Source organism: Chrysochloris asiatica, unplaced genomic scaffold, assembly GCF_000296735.1.
Source record: "Chrysochloris asiatica unplaced genomic scaffold, ChrAsi1.0 scaffold00012, whole genome shotgun sequence".
NCBI classification, from domain to species: Eukaryota; Metazoa; Chordata; class Mammalia; order Afrosoricida; family Chrysochloridae; genus Chrysochloris; species Chrysochloris asiatica.
In genome coordinates this window covers 28,678,417-28,700,673 of record NW_006408530.1, presented here as the reverse complement: position 1 = coordinate 28,700,673, position 22,257 = coordinate 28,678,417, and the positions used below count along the sequence as shown (strand labels likewise).

The window sequence follows — 22,257 nt, the reverse complement described above, 5'->3', positions numbered from 1 at the left end:
CAATTCCTACTTTGTTGAGTGTTGTTTTTAATCAGGAATGGATGTTGGATTTTGTCAAATGCCTTTTCTGCATCGATTGATAGGATCATGTGGTTCTTTTCCTTTTTCTTATTTATATGATGGATTACGCTGATTGTTTTCCTGATGTTGAACCATCCTTGCATCCCTTTTATGAAACCCGCTTGGTCATGATGTATTATTTTTTGTTGTGCTGTTGGATTCTGTTGGCTAGGATTTTGTTGAGAATTTTTGTGTCTATATTCATGAGGGATATTGGGCTATAGTTTTCTTTTTTAGTGATGTCCTTCCCTTGTTTTGGTATGAGGATTATGCTTGCTTCATAAAAAGTATAAGGGAGTTTTCCATCCTCTTCTATGTTCTGGAATCATTTGAGTAGAATGGGTTACAGCTCTTCTTTGAATGTTTGATAGAACTCACCCGTGAAGCCATCTGGGCCTGGGCTTTTGTTGGCTGGAAGTTTTTTGAGGACCTGATCAATTTTTTCTTTTGTTATGGGTTTGTTAAAGTTTACTACTTCAGTCTGAGCAAGTTTAGGTGGTCCTAGAAACACATCCATCTCTTCTACATTTTCGAATTTGTTGGAGTACCGCTCTTCATTGTTATTGCTGTTGTTATGTGCCATGGAGTCTGTTCCGACTCATTGCGACTTTGCACAGGGTTTCCGAGGCTGTAAATCTTTATGGGAGCAGAAAGCCTCATCTTTCTCCCATGGAACAGCTGGTAGTTTCAAACTGCTCACCTTGGTGGTTTGCAGCCTGATTCATAACCACTACGCTACCAGAGTATTCTGTTATTATCCTTTTGATTTTGTTTGGTTCTGTTGTGACTTCACCCATATGGTTTCTAATGTGATTTATTTGTATCCTCTCCCTCTTTGCTTTAGGTAGTTTTGCCAATGGTTTGCCAATTTTATTAATCCTTTCAAAGAACCAGCTTCTTGTCCTTTTGATTCTTTCTATAGTTGTTCAGTTTTCCATCTCATTTATTTCTGCTCTTATCTTTATTATTTCCCTTCTTTTGGTGTCTGTAGGTTCCCTCTGCTGGTCTGCTTCTAATTGTTGAAGATGCTGTGTTAGTGTGTTGATTTTTGTCTCTTTCTTCTTTTTGGATGTGCGCATTTATTACAATAAATTGTCCTCTCAGGACTGCTTTCGCGGTGTCCCAAAGATTTTGGTATGTTGTGTTTTCATTCTCGTTTGTTTCTAGGAACTTTGTGAATTCACGTTTAATTTCTTGTTTTACCCAGTCACTTTTCAGCAGGGTGTTGTTCAGTTTCCCTGTATTCAACTTTATTGCTTTGGTCTTCTTATTGTTAATTTCTAGTTTTATAACATTGTGGTCTAAGAAGATGCTCTGTAGAATTTTGATGCTTGTGAACTTATGGAGGCATGCTTTGTGACCTCACACATGGTCAATTCTGGAAAATGTTCCATGTGCATAGGAGAAGAATGTGTATTGTGCTGTTGTTGGATAGAATGCTGTGTATACATCTATGAGGTCAAGTTGGTTGGTTGTGTTGTTTAGTTCCTCTGTAGCATTGTCGAGTTGCTTTCTGGTTCCTCTGTAGCATTGTCTAGTTGCTTTATGGTTGTTCTGTCCCTTTTTGAGAGTGGTGTGTTAAAATCTTCCACTATAATGTAGAATTATCTATTTCTTTTTTCAATTCCAGTAAGATCTGCTTCATGTATATTGGTGCTCTTTCATTGGGAGCATATATATTTATTATGTTTATTTCATCTTGCTCAAATGACCCTTTGATCATGAGATAGTGTACTTCTTTGTCTCTTATGCTGGTTTTTATCTTAAAGTTTACTTTGTCGGAGATTAGTATTGCCACTCATGCTTGTTTATTTTTGTAGTTAGCTTGATGAAAATTTTTTCCATCCTTTAACTTTTAGTCTGATTTTGTCTTTGTGTGTAAGGTGTGTCTCTTGCAGGTAGCATATTGATGGATCTTGTTTTCTTATCCATTCTGCCACTCTCTGTCTCTTCACTGGTGCATTCAATCCATTGACATTCGGTGTAATTATCGATCAGTATGAATCGATTGCTGTCATTATGTTACTTTTTTGGTAGTGCTGTTCGTTCTTTTTTTCTGCATTCCTTCTTGTGTTGGATTTGTCTTTTTTGTGCTGTTTCTTGTTGGTTTGTACCTAGTTTCCATGTTCGCTTGTTAATTCGTTTTTATGCTATGTTGTGAGGTGTTAACTTTCTTTGGTGTTACCTTTTAGTCTACTAACTTTTCTCTGCATTTAAGATACTCCATTGTAACCTGTAATTTACCTGGCTTCCCCACCACCTGGGTCTCTGTTGCTATGTTTGTCCCTTCTTTGACATTGATATACTTTTGGTCTTCAGTTGATCTCTCAGCTCCTTTGAGTTTGTTGTTGTAGTCTTGTTCTGTTCTGGACTCTGCTATCTCTTGACTGTTCCAGGTGGTGTGGCCACACCTGTCAATCTCTGTTTTTTTCTGTACTTGTTGGTTTTCAGTGCACAGAACTCCCTTTAGGATGTTTTGAAGTGCTAGGTTGGTTTTGATAAAATCTCTCAGATTCTGTTTGTTCTGGAATGTTTTGATCGCACCATCATATTTGATTGATAGTTTTGCTGGATAGACGTCTCCCCATTGCCCTTTTGCCTGCATCGTTTTTTTCTGAATAGTCAGAGATTAATCTAATTTGCTTGCCTTTATAATCGATATTTCTCTTCTCCCAGGTTGCTTTTAGTATTCTTTTCTTTTCTTTGATTTTGGAGAGCTTGATTATTATATGACTTAGAGACTTTCTTTTGGGTTCTATCCTTCCTGGGGGTACATTTGGCTTCCTGAATGCTTATCTTCTCATCTTTCAAGATGTTAGGGAAATTTTCTTCCAGAAGCTCTTCAACTATCTCCTTTGTGGACTTCTCTGATTCATCTTGTTCTGGAATGCCAATAGTTCTTACATTATTTGCTTTCATTATTCTTGATTTGATGTGAAGGTGTATTGTTTATTTGATGTTATGGCTTCATACAATAAGCACTGGATTGCAAACCACAACATCCACTGTTTGAGCCTGCCAGCTACTCTGTGGGAGAAAGATGAGGCTTTCTGCTCCCTCAAAGATTTAAAGACAGGGCAAAGTTCCCAAGAGCAACTTGGGAAAAATGAAAAGTAACCTGCAAAGGAAAAGTAATAAAACTCTCATTTCTCAAAAGAAATCATGCAGGCAATTAGACAATGGGACGGTATATATAAATCTCTGAAAGAAAACAATTGGCAACCAAGAATCAAATATCCAGAAAAAAATGTCCATCAAATATAACAACAAAACTAAGACATTTCCAGACAAACAGAAATTAGAAGAATTTGCAAAAACAGATCAACTTTTTAAAAAATACTCAAGGGAGTTCCTAGGACAGAACACTAACAACAAAAGCAAGCAGCAACCTGAGACTGACATACTTTACAATATATCAGTCAGAACTCAACCCAGATATTGTTGTTGTTAAGTGCCATCGAGTTGGTTCTGACTTGTAGCAACCCTTTATGGGGTTTCCAAGGAGCAGACAGTGAGCTTGAACTGTCAACCTTGCCGTTCAAGTGGCTTTGCAGTCTGGCACATTAACCCACAGCACCACACCAGGAGTACAACCCAGATATAGAAGTATTATAAATTAAACAAACCTACAAAACTGAAAATAGGGAACCAGAGATACTAGTGTCCAACACAAAACAAAACAAAACAAAACAAAAACTATTAAGTAAAACGAGGGAATAATATAGCTACAGAACTTAGTTGAAAAGAAAATCAAGTAGTTTTCTAAAATAATATAAACCTAAATCTGGCTATAACCCTAAAACTGGATTAAGCCTTACCTTTAGCTCTAGCCCTAGTCCTAGTCCATTCCCTACCCCTAACGCTAATCCTTGTCCTCATCATCTCCCTAATAGTCAACGAAGTCCTAGACCTAGCCCAGACCTAGCCATAGTCCTAATCCTAACTCCTTACTCCTACCCATCCCTCTACCAAAAAAAAAAAAAGAAGAAGAAAAGTAAACTTTAGAGAATATATATCAATTTTTCCTCCCAAAGACAGAAAGATAAACAGAAAACTACTGACCATACTGTTAATGAGTTAAATGAGGGAGAGACCGTTACAGAATTTTCAAACAAATCACATAAGACAATCAAGCATTGGCTTTCTGTTTCTGATGAGAGCTGACAAGGTCAGGACTTGGGGTCATGCTCTTCTCAAAACAAGAAATTTGCAGATTAATTTAAATTCACAAGAACCTGAAAGAATGTCAAGCTTATATTAAATTGTAATTGTTAAATAGATATGTTTTGTTGTTGCTAAGTACCGTGCAGCTGGTTTCGACTCATACCAACCCTGCATAGGGTTTCTAAGTCTCAAAATCTTTACAGGAGCAGAATGCCTTATCTTTCTCCTGCAGAACAGCTGGTAGTTTTGAACTGCCGACCTTGAGGTTAGCAGCCTGATTCGTAACCACTATGCTATCGGAGCTCCTTGTTAGTAGGTCTATATCAGTGAAAAAAAAAAAAAAAAAATCAAATTATACCTCTAAGTTTAGATGCACATTAAACTTCATACTTATATTATATATTATGTTTTATGTAGGTAAAACAAAGATCATTTGTTGATTATCTTTACTTATAGAATGATGAGTTCTGTTATTCTTGGAAAGGCTATCAATATCTTATAGGAAAAGTATGAAAATTAAGGGAAATATTAAATTATTCGGCAAATATATAAGGAACCCTTACATTCAGGCAATAAGACCACCATCCAAGATCAACCATTTGTCTGCTAATGGAAGCTTACCAAAATCTAGTCTTACGGCCCCAGAAGAATCCAATTACTCTATACAACATTTGTTGTTTACATTCTGTGTGCAAGACACAATAAAAGACTCTGAATGTGTAATAAAATTAAAATATAGACTCTCACTTCAAGTAGCCATGGGAAGGAATGCACATGCATCAATACACATGGAATCTCAATGTAAACATTTACTAGATGAAGGTGATTCCATTTATTATGAGTCACAGAAAGCCAGGGGAGGTTCTGTGAAGGGACACCTCATTTCATGGTGAAGGCTGAATATGAATTTTCAGAATAGGCAAGGGGTTTAAGGCCTTTCTTGTAGAAAGAATAAAAGGTGTGAAGACACATGAGCAGGAGGAAGGAATTTGTTGGTTTCAAAGGTAATAAGAAATCTAGTTGCATAATGGATTTATGTATTAAAGACTAACTGGTTCTCTTATTGGACATTTCCTTCCCTAACAAATAAACTTTAGCTATCTAACCTTGATCTCTATAATGAAACTGGTCCCAAATTGATTTTGGTTTAGTTGTGCATACATCTCTTACTTACTTCTTTAGTTAGGAAATTGACAACATGTCTTAGCATAAAAAACTCTAAGAAAGAGTGACTCAGGTTTGTATTTAAGGTATCTTAATTAAAAAAGGGGCTCTGGTAGCGTAGTTGTTACGAATCGGGCTGCGAACCACAAGGTCAGCAGTTCGAAACTACCATGGAAGGAAGATGAGGCATTCTGCTCCTGTAAAGATTTACAGCCTCAGAAATCCTGTACTGGGTCACTGTGAGTCGGAGCCAATTTCACGGCATACAGCCACCACCAGCCAATCAAATAATGAAATTATCCACTTCCTAACCATCTTTGTCTCCTTTTTTTCTATCCTCCTTGTGGTTAATTCACCATTTTCTGGACTTCCTTTAAATAGGGAATTTGTTGTTGTTGTTAAGTGCTGTCGAGTCGGGTCCGACCCAGAGCGACCCTGTACAGGGTTTCCGAGGGTGTAAATCCTTACGGGAGTAGAAAGCCTCATCTTTCTCCCGCGGAGCGGCTGGTAGTTTCGAACTGCTGACCTTAAGGTTCGCAGCCCGATTCGTAACCACTACGCTACCAGAGAGAAATAAATAAAAAGAAATACTAATTCATCTATCGTTGGAGCATGAAAATGTTGCTGAAGATTAGTTTGGCTACTGTTACTTGATTTCAATCGAGTCCTAGTAGGATAGCTGCAGGATAAGCACTGGACTGCTAACTGCAATGTCGGTGGTTAAGACCCACCAGCCAATCTTGCTATAAGTCAAAATCAACTTGGTGTCACTTAATAACAACAGCAACAACCATGCTACCTCTTATTTTATATGGATAAAAGGTTGCAATTATTGGTTTTCAATACGAGCAGTCCTCAGGTTGCAAACAAGATCCATTCCTAACTGACTTTTAAGAATTTGACGGGGTCCATGTTGATGAACCTGACCTACATTGATGCATGTAGTAGCTCAAAATACCAACTGAGAGAGAAGGAATCTTCACATCAAGGATCAACACTATCCCTTTGGTATACAGGGTTGATAGGGATGGGCGACTTAGACATTGGCTACCTAAAATGGGGGTAGGGGAGCTATAAAGGCATGAAGAGGATGGCTTACAAGTTTTCATGAGGGAGTTTAGTTTCAGAGTGTGCAGGGTAAGACAGAATCTCCACTGAATAGTTTTCATCTTGTTTGCATGAGTCTGGTGAAAGGAGATGGGAATAAGAGGCTATTGATTCAATAGTGAGTAATTGTGACAAAAACAATTAGTCATGATAATAACTGTAAAGGGGGAATAGTTAATCTTACATTCTAGGAACAGAGGACCCTAGGAGAGAAGAGCATGAGCGGAATGTGGGACTCTAACAAGAGAAGCAGCAGCACCAGAGATGGAGGCAGAGATGATGCGTGGCAAGATAGGGAAGCTGAGGACTCTTGACTCATGGCAAGAGAAAGCATATGTGCTGGTGGCCAGGAGGCAGGCTTGCAGAATGTTGTTTAGGTGATTATATATTCCTGAGTGTTTTTGTGTACACAGAAAAAATAAATAACAGAGGGAATCGAAGCACATACTGTTAAATGATGATGCATGGAGGGGATTGTAATCATTGCAGTGAAACAGAATATAATAGGATGAGTGCAAAACTGATGTTCTCCCATGTAAACTACCACTAAATTAACAATAACATTAAAAAAATAACAGTGACAGTCCAAGATGCAGTGAGTTAGAAGAATGGGATCTGGGGACAGTTATAACAGCCTATTTTTTTTTTTTAATTGTTAATTGAGTGTAGGTTTGCTTACAGAGCACATCAGTTTTACATTCAACTGATCATATGCTTTGTTCATCTTGATTTCAACCCCCTCAATTTAGCATCTTATACCCCACTTTCTCCGTGTTTCTTGTTCCCATTTCTTCTTTCCCAGCATTTTATCCTTAGCTAAATGCTGCCCTTTTGACCTCAATAGTTGAACAAGTGCATACTTCATTTGTGTTGTTGTCCCCACTACATACCTACCTATTGTTTGGCTGGATATTGAACCACAGAGGAGAGTTCAGTTCCAGAACTGAAGGGTGACCAAGGGCCATCGTCTCAGGGTCCTGCCAATCTCTGTCTGACCAGTATACCTGCCTGGTCTTTTTTTTTTTTTTTAATAAATTTGAATTTTGTTCTACATTTCCCCCCACTCTATTCAAGACCTAATGTGATCTCTTTCAGAGTACTGGAAACTAGTTCTTCTGGTCTCTGCGTTGGGGAAACTGATGATCCCATGGTGCATTAGTCCATTGAAGTAATTGTTTCCCAGCATCTTAAGTTTTCATCACTCTTCTTTCCTTTATAGGAGATGGCTGCTCATGAACTTTTAAGACCCCACCAGAGCAGGATATAAAATATTGTCTTGTGGATTCATTGTTGTTAGGTCCGTTGAGTCAGCACTCACTCACAGTGACCATGTGCATAACAGAAAGAAACACTGTTGAATCCTGAGCCAGCCTCACAATTATAGTTCTGTTTGCATCCATTGCTACTGCTACAATGCCATTCTATCTCATTGGGGTCTTCCTCTTTTTCCCTGGCCTTCCGCTTTACCAAGCATATGTCCTTCTTTATGGACTGGTCTCTCCTCATAGCATGTCCAAAGTATGAGAGACAAAGTTTAGCCATGCTGGATTCTAAGGAGTATTTTGGTTGCATTTCTTATATGATAGATTTGTGTGTTCTTCTGGTAGTCCGTGTTGTTGTTAAGTGCCATCGACTCAATTCCAACCTATAGTGACCCTGTATAGGAAGGGTTTCCAAGCAGCAGCTGGTGAGCTTGAACCACCACCTTCGCAGTTCAAATGAGTTTGCAGTCTGATGTATTAGCACACAGCATCATAAGCAGTCCATAGTACTTTTCATACTCTTGTACAACACCCAAACTCAAATGCATCAGTTCTTTGGTCTTCCTTATTTGTTGTCCAATTTTTACATGTATTGAAAATCCTATGGCTTGATTCAGGGGCACCTTAGTCCTCAAGCTGATATAATTGCTCTTCAACACTTCTAAGAAGTCTTTCTCAGCATCTTTGCCCAATGCAGTATGTCTTTGTGGGCTGTTGTGCCATTTGACCATCGTGTCCCCTGAGACTATGGTTCTGAGGCCCCAGGCCCAGCAAATCATTCCTTCAAAGTGTTTGCTAATATCTAAGAAGTTTTCAGAATTTGGTCCCTGTAAATTCTACCACAAGGAGTCCTGGTATCATGGTGGATTGTGTGTTAGACTGCTAACTGCAAGGCCAGCAGTTACAATCCACCAGCTTCTCTACAGTAGAAAGATGAGGATTTCTGCTCCCTAAAGATTTACAACCTCAGAAACCCTCTACAGGGACGCTGTGAGTTGAATCTGACTCCATGGCACATAACCACCATCACCACCATGCTCCACCAAATACTTGGATATGTTAGCAGCAAAGGTACATACTTTTATGCAAAAATCCTCTGTCAAACCTTAATATATTTGTGGATGCATGCCCACTCTCCTTCCCATGGCTATTCAGTCTGTGTATCTGTCTATGTATCTACCCATTGTTGTTGTTGTTAAGTGCCATCAAGTTATTTCTGGCTTGTGGCAACCCTGTGTAGGGTTTCCAAGTAGTGGCTGGTGGGTTGGAACCACTGACCTTTCTGTTAATAGTCCAGTGATTACTACCACCAAGACATATATAACAGTGTTTACTTCTGTTCCCTTTAACTCTGACAGTTTTCTCCATGTCTTCCTCTACTTTCATCATTCTTCTGCCAATTTTCCTCTTGTATGTTGCCTTCTGTGTCACCATAGTTAACACATGTCTACCCTCTAGTTTATAAATCACTTCCCCCTCCCTCCTACTCCTGGTAACCATCATAAAATGTTTATTTTAGCATGAATACCTTTTCTTCACTTTTTGAAATAGTGGTGTCATATAGTATTTGTCCTTTAGTGATTGACTAATTTCCTTATTGATTGTATCAAGATGGCAGATCAGGTAGACGTGCAGTGAGAGCTCTGTCACCAACAACACAGAATACCGGGCAAAGCAGGCTCAGGGGATGGTGCTAGAACTCTGAACCACATATAAAGGAATATTTAGAAGATTGGAAGACTTACAGCTAGGGGAATTTGTAGGAGAATCAAGAAATCCATTGCTTTTAATTCAAGATGCTCAGCTGCTCCCAGAGCTGCCATCTTGGGAGAGTACAAGTGGGGGAAGGATCAGAACAGCCACGAACCCATCTGACAGAACCGAGGAGATACACCTGTGAACATTCTTTTTTTTTTTTTTTTTGGTATCTGTCCATTGTTCATTGGTCTCTCCCTGACTGCACACCTCCATTCTGGTAACTAGATACCTGAGTGACTGGATACCCAACCCCCACCCCTGGAGGAGGGTTCTACTATGCATGCGCACAGATCTCTTCAAAATTTAAAGTGATAATTTCTACATAAAACCAAATGGCCACCACTCGTCTGTCTTTCATATTGTGGTGGCTTGTAAGTTTTTGTGATTCTGAAAGCTATGGCACTGGTATTTGAAATAACCAGGAGGGTCACCCATGGTGGACAGGTTTCAGATGAGCTTCCAGATGAAGACAGACTAGGAAGAAGGAGTGATGAACTACTTCCGAATCTTTAGTCACTGAAAACCTTATGAGTAGCAGAGAAACACTGTTAGATACAGTACCGAAAAATGAGTCCCTCAGGTTGGAAGCCACTCAAAATGCGACTGGGGAAAAAAATGCCTCCTCAAAATAGAGTTGACCATGATGACATGAATGGAGTTAAGCTCATGGGATAAAAACTCACAGAACCTTCATTTGCTGATGGGTCACAACTCAAAATGAAGAGAAACAGCTGTAAACATCCATTGAAAATCAAAACATGGAATGTACGAAATATGAATCTGGGAAAATTGGAAGTTGTCAAAAGTGCAATGGAACGCATAAACATTGATTTCTTAGGCATTAGTGAGCTGAAATGGACTGGTATTGGCCATTTTGATTCTGACAAACACATGGTTTACTATGCCGGGAATGACAAATTGAAAGGAAATAGTGTTGCATTCATCGTCAAAAAGAACATATCCAGATCAGTCATGAGGTACCAATGCTATAAGTGATAGGATAATATCCATGCACCTACAGGGAAGCCCAGTTAATACCACTATTTTTCAAATTCATGCACCAACCACTAAAGCCAGTGAAGATGAAATAGAAGAATTCTACCAACTTCTTCAATCTGAAATCGATCAAACATGCAATCAAGATCTATTGTTCACTACTGGAGATTGGAATGCAAAGGTTGGGAGCAAAGAGGAAGGACCAGTAGTTGGGAAATAGGGTCTTGGTAATAGCAATGATGCTTGAGAACACATAATAGCTAGGATTCTGAAAACTCAATGATTTGTTTATTTCAAATACCTTCTTTAGACAACATAACAGACAATATACATGGACCTCGCCAGATAGAATACATAGAAATCAAATTGACTACATCTGTGGAAAGAGAAGATGGAAAAGCTCCATATCATCAGTGAAAACAAGGCCAGGGGCAGACTGTGGAACAGACCATCAATTACTGATATGCAAATTCAAACTGAAAATGAGGTTTAAATAAGAAACTAAAGCATAGAGTAAATACGTGAATTTCAAAGTTACATAATTACATTACCAGTTTATGTGTATGTCTATATGGGTAGGAAGGGGTTTCTCTCTAACTTTATTTGATGGCCTGGTCTAAGCAGGCATATAAATTCATACATGTATCTATTTTGTTCTGACATTAATTGATTTTATGTAAGATAGAAATGCAGTAATGCACCAATAAGGGATCTCTACTAAGAGACTTTAATTTTCTTCTATTGGCAAAACATTTAAGTCCTAATTCCTTCTCATGAGAACAAACAATCAAAAATAATTATAATAAATTATTGGTAAGCATTTTAAATAAGATTCATTTGCAGATAATTAAGAATAATTGCCTGATTTCAGTGGCCCTTCTTGATTATTTAGAGACAATTAGATACAATTACAATATGAAATTACTTTACAGATATTGACAGCTTATCCAAGTATAAAGTCACATGAATAGTAAGTGTTTCAACTGATTCTAAGCTTTTCAAATGAGGTAAAGGGAGTGGCAATGTTTTTCTGCATATTTCAGTGCAATCCCAAAAAGTCTGCTTAATCATCAACAGCCATGATTTAGTGTACAGGTTGTGCCTTGCTGCAATTTCTGAAAAACAAAAAGGTTTTAAAAACTAAGAAAACATTTGAAATATAGTAGTGGTGATTTGGACATCATAATTCATAGATATTGTGCCTCTTTAGATTTGGGGGTCTGGAAATGTGTTTGATGCTCAGTGGTATTTACTAAGCAACTTCTAGGTAAACCAAGAATTTCAGTGAGTGACACAGGTAGTAAAATAATGATGTGGTTCATTATTGTTTTGAAAAGCTTACAAGAAAGAGACGTAACAGTACAAAGACAGAAAAATAAAACCATAGGACAGATGGGACATATATGCATACATGTATTTACACATGTTTGTAAGCATTACGTACCTTCAAGAGTTCCCTTGCCTGAGAGGAAGGCTGAACAAAAGGAAGAGGGGAATTTGATATTACTAAAATTAGGGCTGTGGAAAAAGTAAACCTTCATTAGGACTCTGAAGAGGAGGAAGGGCAGAATATAGAGGACATTTATAGGGAGATTGTTCCACAAGGTGGGAGATTATATCCCACTGCGGGTAGTAGGGCTGTTGGATAAGTTACTACTGACAGATTTACCTGTTTCAGAACATTAAAGGGATTGAGGCTATAAGACAATGTATGGACCCTTGAGTAAATGATATTTGGAGATCTCATGTGTTCATATTAACCCTTGAAAAATTTAAAAGGCATTATATGGAGTGATTCACTTCTGGGGTTCTTTATTAGATAGGAGGAAAGTTCTGGTATATTGACAATATTGGTTTTATAATCCCTTTATGTACCTGTCTATTATGGAATTTTAAAAAGATCATTTTCTCATTACATTGTTCTGTGTGGTTTAAACTCCTGGTGTGATGCCATAGGATGAGCAGGGGACCACAAGGTCAGTTTGAACCACAAGGTCAATGGTTCAAACCCACCAGCTCTCCTTGGAAATTCTTGAAACCCTTTACAGGGTCTCTATGAGTCCGAACCAACTGGACAGCTCCTTGCCCGTCCCTTTTTTTTTTTTTTTAATTCATATAAACATTCAAAGTTTCTTGATCTAGTATAATGTGGCTGTTTGGGATTCCAGAATGAGTTGTAATAAGTGAACGTAGTGATCATGGACCTATACATGTTAAACAGAAACATATGCTTCACCCCGATGCACACCAAGATGGTTTGTCAGGTGGAAGAAAAACAACTGTGCATTTGGTTTACAATGATTTGCAGACGACTTTTATTTTCTAATATTGTGTTTAACACTCTCAGTACTCTCGTACCTGTAGTTATTATATGTGTGACTGCAGGTATAAAGGTAATCATGTCCAGTTTATCAATTAACCACACATCTTTACTAACTCTGCCTGCTCTTTAATGCTTGTAGTCATGTGACCCGCACACAATGCAGACAAGAACCCGCCATCTACTGAGACCTTCGCTGAGCTCGAGGACTTGTCCTGAAGACTCACAAGTACGGCCCTGCCTCCTTAATGAAAATTGCTTCCAGTTCCAGTACAATCTAACAGGTACAGTGGACTTATATGAATGTGCCATTTTCCTTATTATCTATTAATGAGACTGTGTGTTCTCAATCTCTGGATTAGCAACCAAGTGTAGCGTATATGTGCGAGTTTTGTAAAAGTCTGAGTCCTTCATAGATGGACTCGCCCACTCTTGGCATGCCATTGTTGGCAATGTGGCAAGGACTCGCTGAAGTAAAATACTCTTAGATGGGGCAAAGTTTCAAAATAATGTTGAATTAAGCCATGATAAACTGAAACACCGGAATTCAGTAGCAGAGTATAATTTACCATATAAGAAGTATGTTGTTGTCTTAGGAATTTCATATTGCCATAATAAGAAATACTGTAGGTGTATGGCTTTAACAAATAAAAATTTACTTTCTCACAGATTAGAAGGCTAGAATTCATGGTTCCAGCTCTAGGGGAAGGCTTTCTTTTCTCTGTTGGCTCACGGTTGAGGAGAAAGAGCTTTATCTCCTTTCAGGGTTTCTAAGCTTTGCAATCTTTAAAGAACTCTGTGTGTCTTAGTATCAATCTTCCCCTGGGTTTTGGAGGTACCCAGCACCGGGATCTGGGTCCAGAGGAGGTGCTCCACCCATAGCGCTTCTTTCTTGCTGGTAGTAGATCCCTCTCCGTCTGCTTACTTCTGTCTTTCTGTTTCTTGTAAGGTAAGATGGATTGCAGGCAACACCCCAGGGCTCTAACAGGATTTGAGGGCATTACGTCTCACAGCAGGTCATATTATGGAGGATCATTACATAACTGCCATTTGTACTAAGAGTCGTGGCCCAGTCAAGTTGACAGAAATCTTGGGGAACACAATTCAATCGATGGCAATAGTAATAACTTAGTTACCTAATAGCATAGCTCTTTCAAGGCCTCTTTTGAAATTTATTTTTAAAGAAAGTCAAGCTTATCGTGTACTTGCTTTATAGTTATCATTAAAGATAAATGCTGGGCGCCACTAGACAGGATCATACCATCTTCATTGTGACTGCTCAGTATCAGACACTACTGCTCAGTGTCTAATACAAAAAAGACTTTAATTACCTTGATCTGCTTCCAATCCCTGCAGCAGCAGATAAGCACAAATGCCACAAATGTGATATCATGTTAAGTCTCAGTGTTGAATTCAAACCTGGAGACCCAATCTCCACATAACCAGCAGACACACAACTGTCTTTTCTCAATAAAAGAATAAGTGGCCCTCAGTCACGTGGGTACTGCTGAGGTATCTCATGTAGTGAATTCTGTGGGGATGTCTGATAACCAGTTCTATTTGTCTTTTTCTTTAGATAAGGGTGTTTCAGATCCTTGGGCTTAATAGACCATTTCCAGAAATAGATTGAAATTTGCTTTAGTGAAAGAGTATATCATTAGAAGATTAAGCCTATTAAAAAGGGCCTACCTGGTATGGTGCTGTAGGATAAGCATTGGACTGTTAATCACAAAGCTGATGGTTCAAATCAACCAACAGCTCATTGGAAAATCTATACAGGGTTGCTTTGAGTCAGAACAAATTACTATTGGAGTCCTGGTATGGTGCTGTAGGGTAAACACTGGACTGTTAACTTCAAGGTAGGTATTTCAAACCTCCCACCTGCTCCTTGGAAGCCTTATATAGGGTCACTAGGAGTGGGAACTGACTAAATGGCACTTAACAATAACAACAACATTCCTATTAAATTTTTAGATCGTCTACTAAATATGGAAAGCATCCTTAAAGGAGTTTACATTTATAAATTAAACTGCAATTTAACTTGATTTAAAAAAAATTTAAAACAGCTACAAAACCACATAGCTCTTACTGTTTCTGTAGGTTGAATTCTTACATCGCGTATCAAATACAAGGATGTTTGATGTTTCCCATATTTGGTAGGTGGCTTAAGAGTTTATATGATCAAGGACCTTCTTACCTCCAGCGACAAAAAGATTTATGTGTTTGTTTGTTTAAGAACCAAACTAAATTGCAGTGTAATATATTCTAACCATCAGTTATTTGTCTAGTGTCTAATGTGACTAGACAGATCTATATATCTTCTTTCCTGATAGAATTAGCTGTAAAAAATTAAAATTTCTGTAGCAGTTTTTACAGTTCTATATGATTTTCCCTGTTTCCCTGCAGGGGTATTTTTTTGGGCTTCACTGTCCCAAATGTATTAAATGACTCAGACAACTGGATTTAGTGTTAGAAAATATTAACAAGTTACATCAAAACTGTTAACATTTCTATACTGTTCTCTCTCTCTCAATTATTTCCCCAGCAAACAATGGGTTCCAAACTGTCTTCTTTGAAAACAGTTTAGTATTATTCCTTTCCTACCCCAGTCATCTTGGAAACACAGTCTACCAACATAATAGCTTTTTTGTTTTTCTACTTGTCTTTTACCTCCACTAACTCACTTTTGTTTATTTTTATCATTATTATTTTTGAAACACAACAATTGTATGATGCATTTTTAGATCCACCTGGAAGTAGTTCTAGCATTATGTACACATTGTCCTTCTCCACTAATGCAGATAATCAAAGGTTTGTTGTATTTTGATCACATGGCCATGATTTTGAAACTCAGTGTGGGTGATCATATGCCTGTAGAGTGGAGCACATGCCAGCTGAGTGAAAACGCCACCTGTGGGCAAGGTGTCAAGACCCGCCTTCTGAGCTGTGTGCGCAGTGACGGCAGGCCAGTCAGTATGGACCAGTGTGAGCAGGTAACTTGTTCCTATTTGTATCTAACACCCAATGCTTTGTTTCTCTTAATCTGGTCTTTAACCTGCAAGGTGTTTGAGAGATTGGTATTACTGTAGTACATTGGACCCCTGGTGTGGCGCTGTAGGACCAGCACTGGTAAGCAGTTCAAACCCACTAACTGCTTCTTGGAAACCTTATACAGGGTCACTAGGAGTCAGAACTGACTCCATAGCACGGCACTTAATAACAGCAACAAGAGTAATACATGAGGAGTTCTTGTGTGGCACTGTAGGAGGAGCACTGGACTGTTAACTACAAGGTTGGTGGTTCAAACATACCAGCTGTCCCTTGGAAACCCTATACAGGATGGCTATGAGTCAGAGCTGACTCTACAACACTTATCAACAACAATAATGTAGTACATGAAGTTTGAATTTAGTGGTGGAAAGGTCTTAGTGTACTAGGGGAAATTAGTTCATTCAAAATTTATATTTTGCTTACTTTCAAGACTGTATCTAATTTCCTGTAACCAACTGTTAAGAATAGACAACTTTAATGTTTACATATGACACTTAGTTTTGGAGTCCAGGTGTGGCACTGTAGAATGAGCACTGGACTGGACTGGTAACAGCAAGGTTGACAGTTGAAACTTACTAGCCATTTCTTGAAGCTTTCTGCAACATCACTATTAGTTGAAACTGCCTTGACATCACTTAATAACAGCCACTTGGCATTAGACAAGTGATTCATTTGCATACGTGATGAACACTGCCCCTTGGTATATGATGAATACTGACACTTGTGGCTGGGCTACATTAATAGCACTGTTGTACTTTTCTTATCAATCTAAGTCAATGACATGCCTCCCAAGTTTCACGTTAGTGGATTCTGAGTTTTTATGTTTATTGCCCCGTTTTTTTCCTGTGACAAAGTATATGGCACTTAAGAAAAATCTGTATTCAGACATGTTTTGAGGAGGTTTTATTTTAATCTTCAATTTTCAGCATGCATTTACTTCCTAAGATATAAATAAAAAGCACTCTGGGGGGAAGTTTAATACTAACAGTAATAAAGATGACCACATGTGGTCACACTGTATGATTTACTAAATTATCTGTTTTTGCTTACTCTTACTAAATATTTTTACAATATTCCTTCTAAACTTGTAGTGCAGCCATAGACCAGGACCACAGCCTCGTGACCAAACAATCTGAAATTAGATGTTCTATTTGTTGGAATTCTGAAATTAGTAAATATAGAGCAAAAAGTCAGGAGTCAGTGAGGTGTTTTAGAATCTTATTTCGCGGAATCTGCCAGTTATGAAGTTGTCTGCTTCAAGGGGGCGCGGGGGGGAGGGAGGGAGAATCAGTAATCTACAATTCCAAATAAGTAAAAATCTTAGATTTAGTGTATGTTTTAAATCTTTTCTTTCAAATACAAAGAAAGATATAACTTATTCATTAACAGGAAATCAGAGTCCCCAGTTAGTGCAAGTGGTTAACATACTTTATTTATAACCAAGTTTGTTGGTTTGAGTCCACACAGAAGTGTCTAGGAAGAGAACCCTGGCAATCTGCCTCCCAAAAGTCAGCCATTGTAAACCCTGTGGAATACAGTTCTGCTTTAACTCAGAGAGTTGTCACTAATCAGAAACAATTCAGCAATGAGCAGCAGTGGTGTAGGAACACTAGGAGGAGGAACGGAATAGGAAATCTGTTTCTCTGCTTCTAAAGAATGTATGGCTGACAAGTATTCAAGGAGTCTGGTGGTGCAGTGGATAAAAGTCCTCAGCTGCTAACTAAAACGTTGGTTTGAACCCACCAGCCACTCTTCAGGAGAAAGATATGGCAATCTGTCTCTTTAAAGATTCACAGTTTTGAAAACTGCATGAGACTGTTCTGCTCTGTTCTGTAATGTCGCTATGAGCTGGAACTGATTTGATGGCAGTGAGTTTTGGTTTGGAGCAACAAACTTTTAAATAATATTAGTTTAAAGATGTCTCAAATTATTAACGTCTCGAGAATATCCATAGATCTCTATGGATCATGGATAAATCTCATTGTGGTCGTCAAGTTGGTTCTCATTCATAGGGACCCTGTACAGGGTTTCTGAGAAGCAGCAGGTGGGTTTGAACTGCCAACCTTGTGGTTAACAGTTCAATGATGATCCTACAGCTCCATCAATTCATATGCTAAACCAAAAGAAGAAAAAACAAACATTACCATCGAATCGATTCCAACTTAAAGTGATCCTATAGATCAGAGTAGAACTGCCCTGCCCCGTAGGGTTTCCATGGCTGCAGTCTTTACAGAAGTTGGTTGCACCATCTTTCTCCCTGAGCCTCTGCTGAGTTCAAAGGATATTTAGGTTAGCAACTGAATGTTTAACCACTGCTTCACCAGGTCTCCTTATCAGTCCTTGAAGAAAGAAGTTTATTTTATTTTTTCCCCAAATTTAGAAAGATTATCTCAGATAGTCTTTCTCTTCATTAAAATAAGAAAAAGAAAAAGGCTAATTGGCAACTTTAACCATCAATCCACGAGACAGTGAAATACAGTAGGTTATGTTGCCTTGTTTGGGGCTTGTTTATTTGTCCAAAAGTGTTACATTTTACAAGTGACTGCCCCTGGCTGAACAGATTTATTCGTGACCCATTGTGCAGGTGATGTTCTACCCCAATTATCATTCATCCTTCTTTCATTTGAATGCCAGTATCTATCACCGTACTACGGTGTTGCATACACCTGTGTATTGCTAAGTATTTGTTGGTTTCTTGAAATGTCCTCCTCTTTACAGTGGAATCTTTATTTGAAAAAGTATCCCTCCAATTCCATTCTTTCTTTCCATCATCTTGTTTTTCCTCTCCTTACTAAAGAAGCATTGAGTAGAATACAGCTTTGGGGTCATTTGATAAAGTCTTTTGCATTAAATGTAGATGAATGTCTTATTCTATTTTTAATTAAGTCCTAGTTGGCTGGTCCTTAATAACCTGCCAAATCAACAGTATCAATGGGCATCCCTTCTCATGAAATCATGCTTGGTTTTTCTTTGCAGCTTAATTTGGAGAAGCCCCAGAGAATGATCATTAACTGCCTGGTGGAATGTGTGGTCAACTGTCAGCTTTCAGGGTGGACAGCTTGGACACAGTGTTCACAGACCTGTGGCCATGGAGGTATTTTCGTTTCCTATATTCGTTTATTCTAAAAGCTTTATCTTGAGTAGCTTGCAGTATAACATAGCCTGATAAATGGGCATATATTGGTCAGCTTAAAACAACATGAAGCTCACTCAGAGGTGAAGAGAGGCAAAATATGGTCTCAAAATTGTACTTGAGGACTCGGACGAGTTTGGAGTACTGACCTGATAACTATGGCAGTCTACATAGAAGATAGTGGACCTGTCAGGCAGTGTTTATTTAAAAGTCATAAACTCAATCTGTTCAGATAATGTTGAGCAAATTTCAGTGAATTTTTTTGAAGAAGTACAAAAAAAAGTTATTGTATCAGTTAAACCCCAGAGTCATAGTGACTGTGTGTAATGGACTAGTTTTCACCCATATAACATTTTGTTGATTATGAGTAGTTTCTGATGTAAAAAGTCAACCAAGGACATAGTTAACAAAGATTCTACCACTTTAGCATAACCAAGTCTCTGGATATTGACATTTGGTTGGTTCTGTGAAAGTTTCTATGGGGCAAATTGGAAGAGGTATATATTTCTTCTACCTGTATTCCATTAGACAGAATTTGGTCCCCTGTTTCTGCAGGGTAGCAGAACAGGAAATGTAGTTTCTGGCTGGTCATCCACTTACCAACAATTAAGTTCCTATAGAGGAAATGAGTATGCATTTTTGACAAGCAAGTAGCAGTCACTGCCACAAGATACTAGGATCACATTGAGCAAATGATCCATGATGACAAAGAATGCAGAATTGATCATTAGAAGCTAGGCAAATGAAAACATAAGTGATGCTCCAGCCAAGGGAAAGGCAACAGTAAGATCAAAGCATGAAAGCACAAAGCTGTGATATAAAATAGGATTCTAGTCCTGAATGGTGAATGCAATTTATTCCTAGGTGAATGCAGAAATTTTTAATAGGAACCTAGGGAGAAATCCTGGCATTTTGTTAAACACTAATCAGGAAAGAAGAGGGAAAAAGAACTGCAAATTGGAGGAATTAAGGAATCAAGGTAAAAGGAAATTATACCAAGACCTGGGTCTGATAATCAACTAAAGATTTTTGGAGGCAGTTTTGGACCAGTGTCAGTGGAGCATATTAATCTCTAAGCTATTTGCAAAAGGATGTGCTGGACCATTGATAATTCTCTGTCTTAGTCAAGATTGTTTGAGGAACTGAGCATGACAGAGGGACTCTTTTGTGAACTCAACCAGAGGATTCCAAAGAAGGCAGAGTTGAAGACAGCAAGCAGGTTATGTAATAGGCAAATGTGACTAAGGGAAATTGACAAGTACTTCTGCAAAGAGCATCACACCCAATGAAAAAGTGGGACTCACAATATCTAATAATACAAATATGTCATTTCCTGCCCTATTCAGAGCCTACAAAGAACCTTGGAAAACTAAATGGTCAGTCTTAGCAATAAGATGTTGGGTAAATCTGTGCTTAAATTGATTTTGTTAGGGAAAGTTATTTAATCTTTGACTCTTAGCTTCTTCATTTGTAGCATGAAATTAATTAATACTCATTATAGAGACTTGAGAGCTCTGGTAGTGTAGTGGTTACGAATCGGGCTGCGAACCTTAAGGTCAGCGGTTCAAAACTATCAGCTGGTCCGTGGGAGAAAGATGAGGCTTTCTACTCCCGTAAAGATTTACACCCTCGGAAACCCTGTACAGGGTCGCTATGGGTCGGATCCGACTCGATGGCACTTAACAACATACAGACTTGAGTTTGGATTTGAGAAAAAAGTATGTGAAAGCACCTAACACAGAGAAAGACTATTTATACAGAGTACATTTTAGTATATTTTATTTTCCACTACCATCTTCCTAGACACAAGTAGTAAAGAATATTATTGGAGGACTCGTAGTATCTTTTAAAAGATTACTGAATATAATCCTCATCTCTCATTTTCATCTCATCTTTATGTTGTTGTTGTTAAGTGCCGTCGAATCGGTTCCAACCCATAGCAATCCTGAACAGGGTTTCCGAGGCTGTAAATCCTTATGAGAGCAGAAAGCCTCATCTTTCTCCTACAGAACAGCTGGTAGTTTCGAACTTCTATCTTAAGGGTTGCGGCCCGATTCATAACCACTATGGTACCAGAGCTCCTTTCTCATCTTTATACCCTATTCAAAATTCATATGCCATAGTCATAGTCTAACAGATATTTATAAAATGCAACTCTAGTCAAGTATTTTCCTACTGATTTAAGATTACTCACACATTCACTCATCCTTTAAACAAATTCTCAAGTGCCAGCATACTCACAGTTCCAAGACTTATCAGAAATGTTAACAGGTTATAATATAGCACCAGACATGTTCAGGATACAATTCTTTCAGTCAGGACAAACTCTTCCTAGCCATGGTTGTAGGCAGGCCTCTCTCTGGTCGTTGACTTCTTAGCCACCAAGCTCTGCCTCTGTGTGTCAGCAAATCTAGCTTCCCCAATTAAGTGCCTGGAGGTATCCCACTCTTCAAGTAAGCTTCCTGCCCAAAGACATTCAACGTTACTTGCTCCATGGACTGGGAAGCCCATAACTCTGTCACATGCTCTCACTCTTGGTCGTGTTGCAGTTGCTTCTCTGCCATTCCTCCAGTGTCACAAATTTATGTCCCTGAGCAGAAGAGGTTCAATGCACAGAGATCTTGGGGTCCAAAGGATGTGCTCTACTCCTGGCTCTTCTTCTTGATGGTATTGTGCTCCTTCTGATTCTGAGATGGTTTATTTTATTCCCATGTTCAGTGTTCAAAGTTTTTATAATCACAATGAACTTTGTTAACAGTCATTCACAACTGAATCTTATCATCCTATCAGTATCTTCTCCCTCTTATCTTATACATCAGGCAACGAGTCACTTTGTGGGAGTTACAAAGACTCAAACTAGAAGAGACATAATAAGTAAACCATTACACCACAGTGCCAATTGTACTTTCATACACTGGGGATGCTCTGGTAGGGTTGTTGTTGTTGTTGTCAGATGCCATCAAGTCGGAACCAACTCATAGCAACCCCATGCACAGCAGAACGAAACAATGTCCAATCATGGGCCAACCTCACTACTGCCTTCACATTTGATGCCATCAATGATGCTACCCAGCTGATCCATCTCATTGGGGGTCTTCCTCTCTTTCTCTGACCCTCCATCTTACCCAGCATGACATCCTTCTCCAGCGACTGCTCCCTCCTGACAATATGTCCAAAGTATGAGAGACGAAGTTTAGCCATCCTGGCCTCCAAGGAGCACTCTGGCTGCACTTCTTCCAAAA

At 38.7% G+C, this 22,257-nt stretch overlaps 1 protein-coding gene across 1 annotated transcript in view; it reads left to right on the top strand.

The window, feature by feature from the left end:
- THSD7B (thrombospondin, type I, domain containing 7B) overlaps window positions 1-22,257 on the top strand; it is a 904,077-nt gene that overhangs the window by 799,232 nt on the left and 82,588 nt on the right. The window contains exons 18-20 of the mRNA XM_006834598.1: window positions 12,974-13,115; window positions 15,709-15,824; window positions 18,859-18,976. Of these exons, the coding sequence (XP_006834661.1) occupies window positions 12,974-13,115; window positions 15,709-15,824; window positions 18,859-18,976 (376 nt within the window). The remainder of the gene's footprint in view (window positions 1-12,973; window positions 13,116-15,708; window positions 15,825-18,858; window positions 18,977-22,257) is intronic.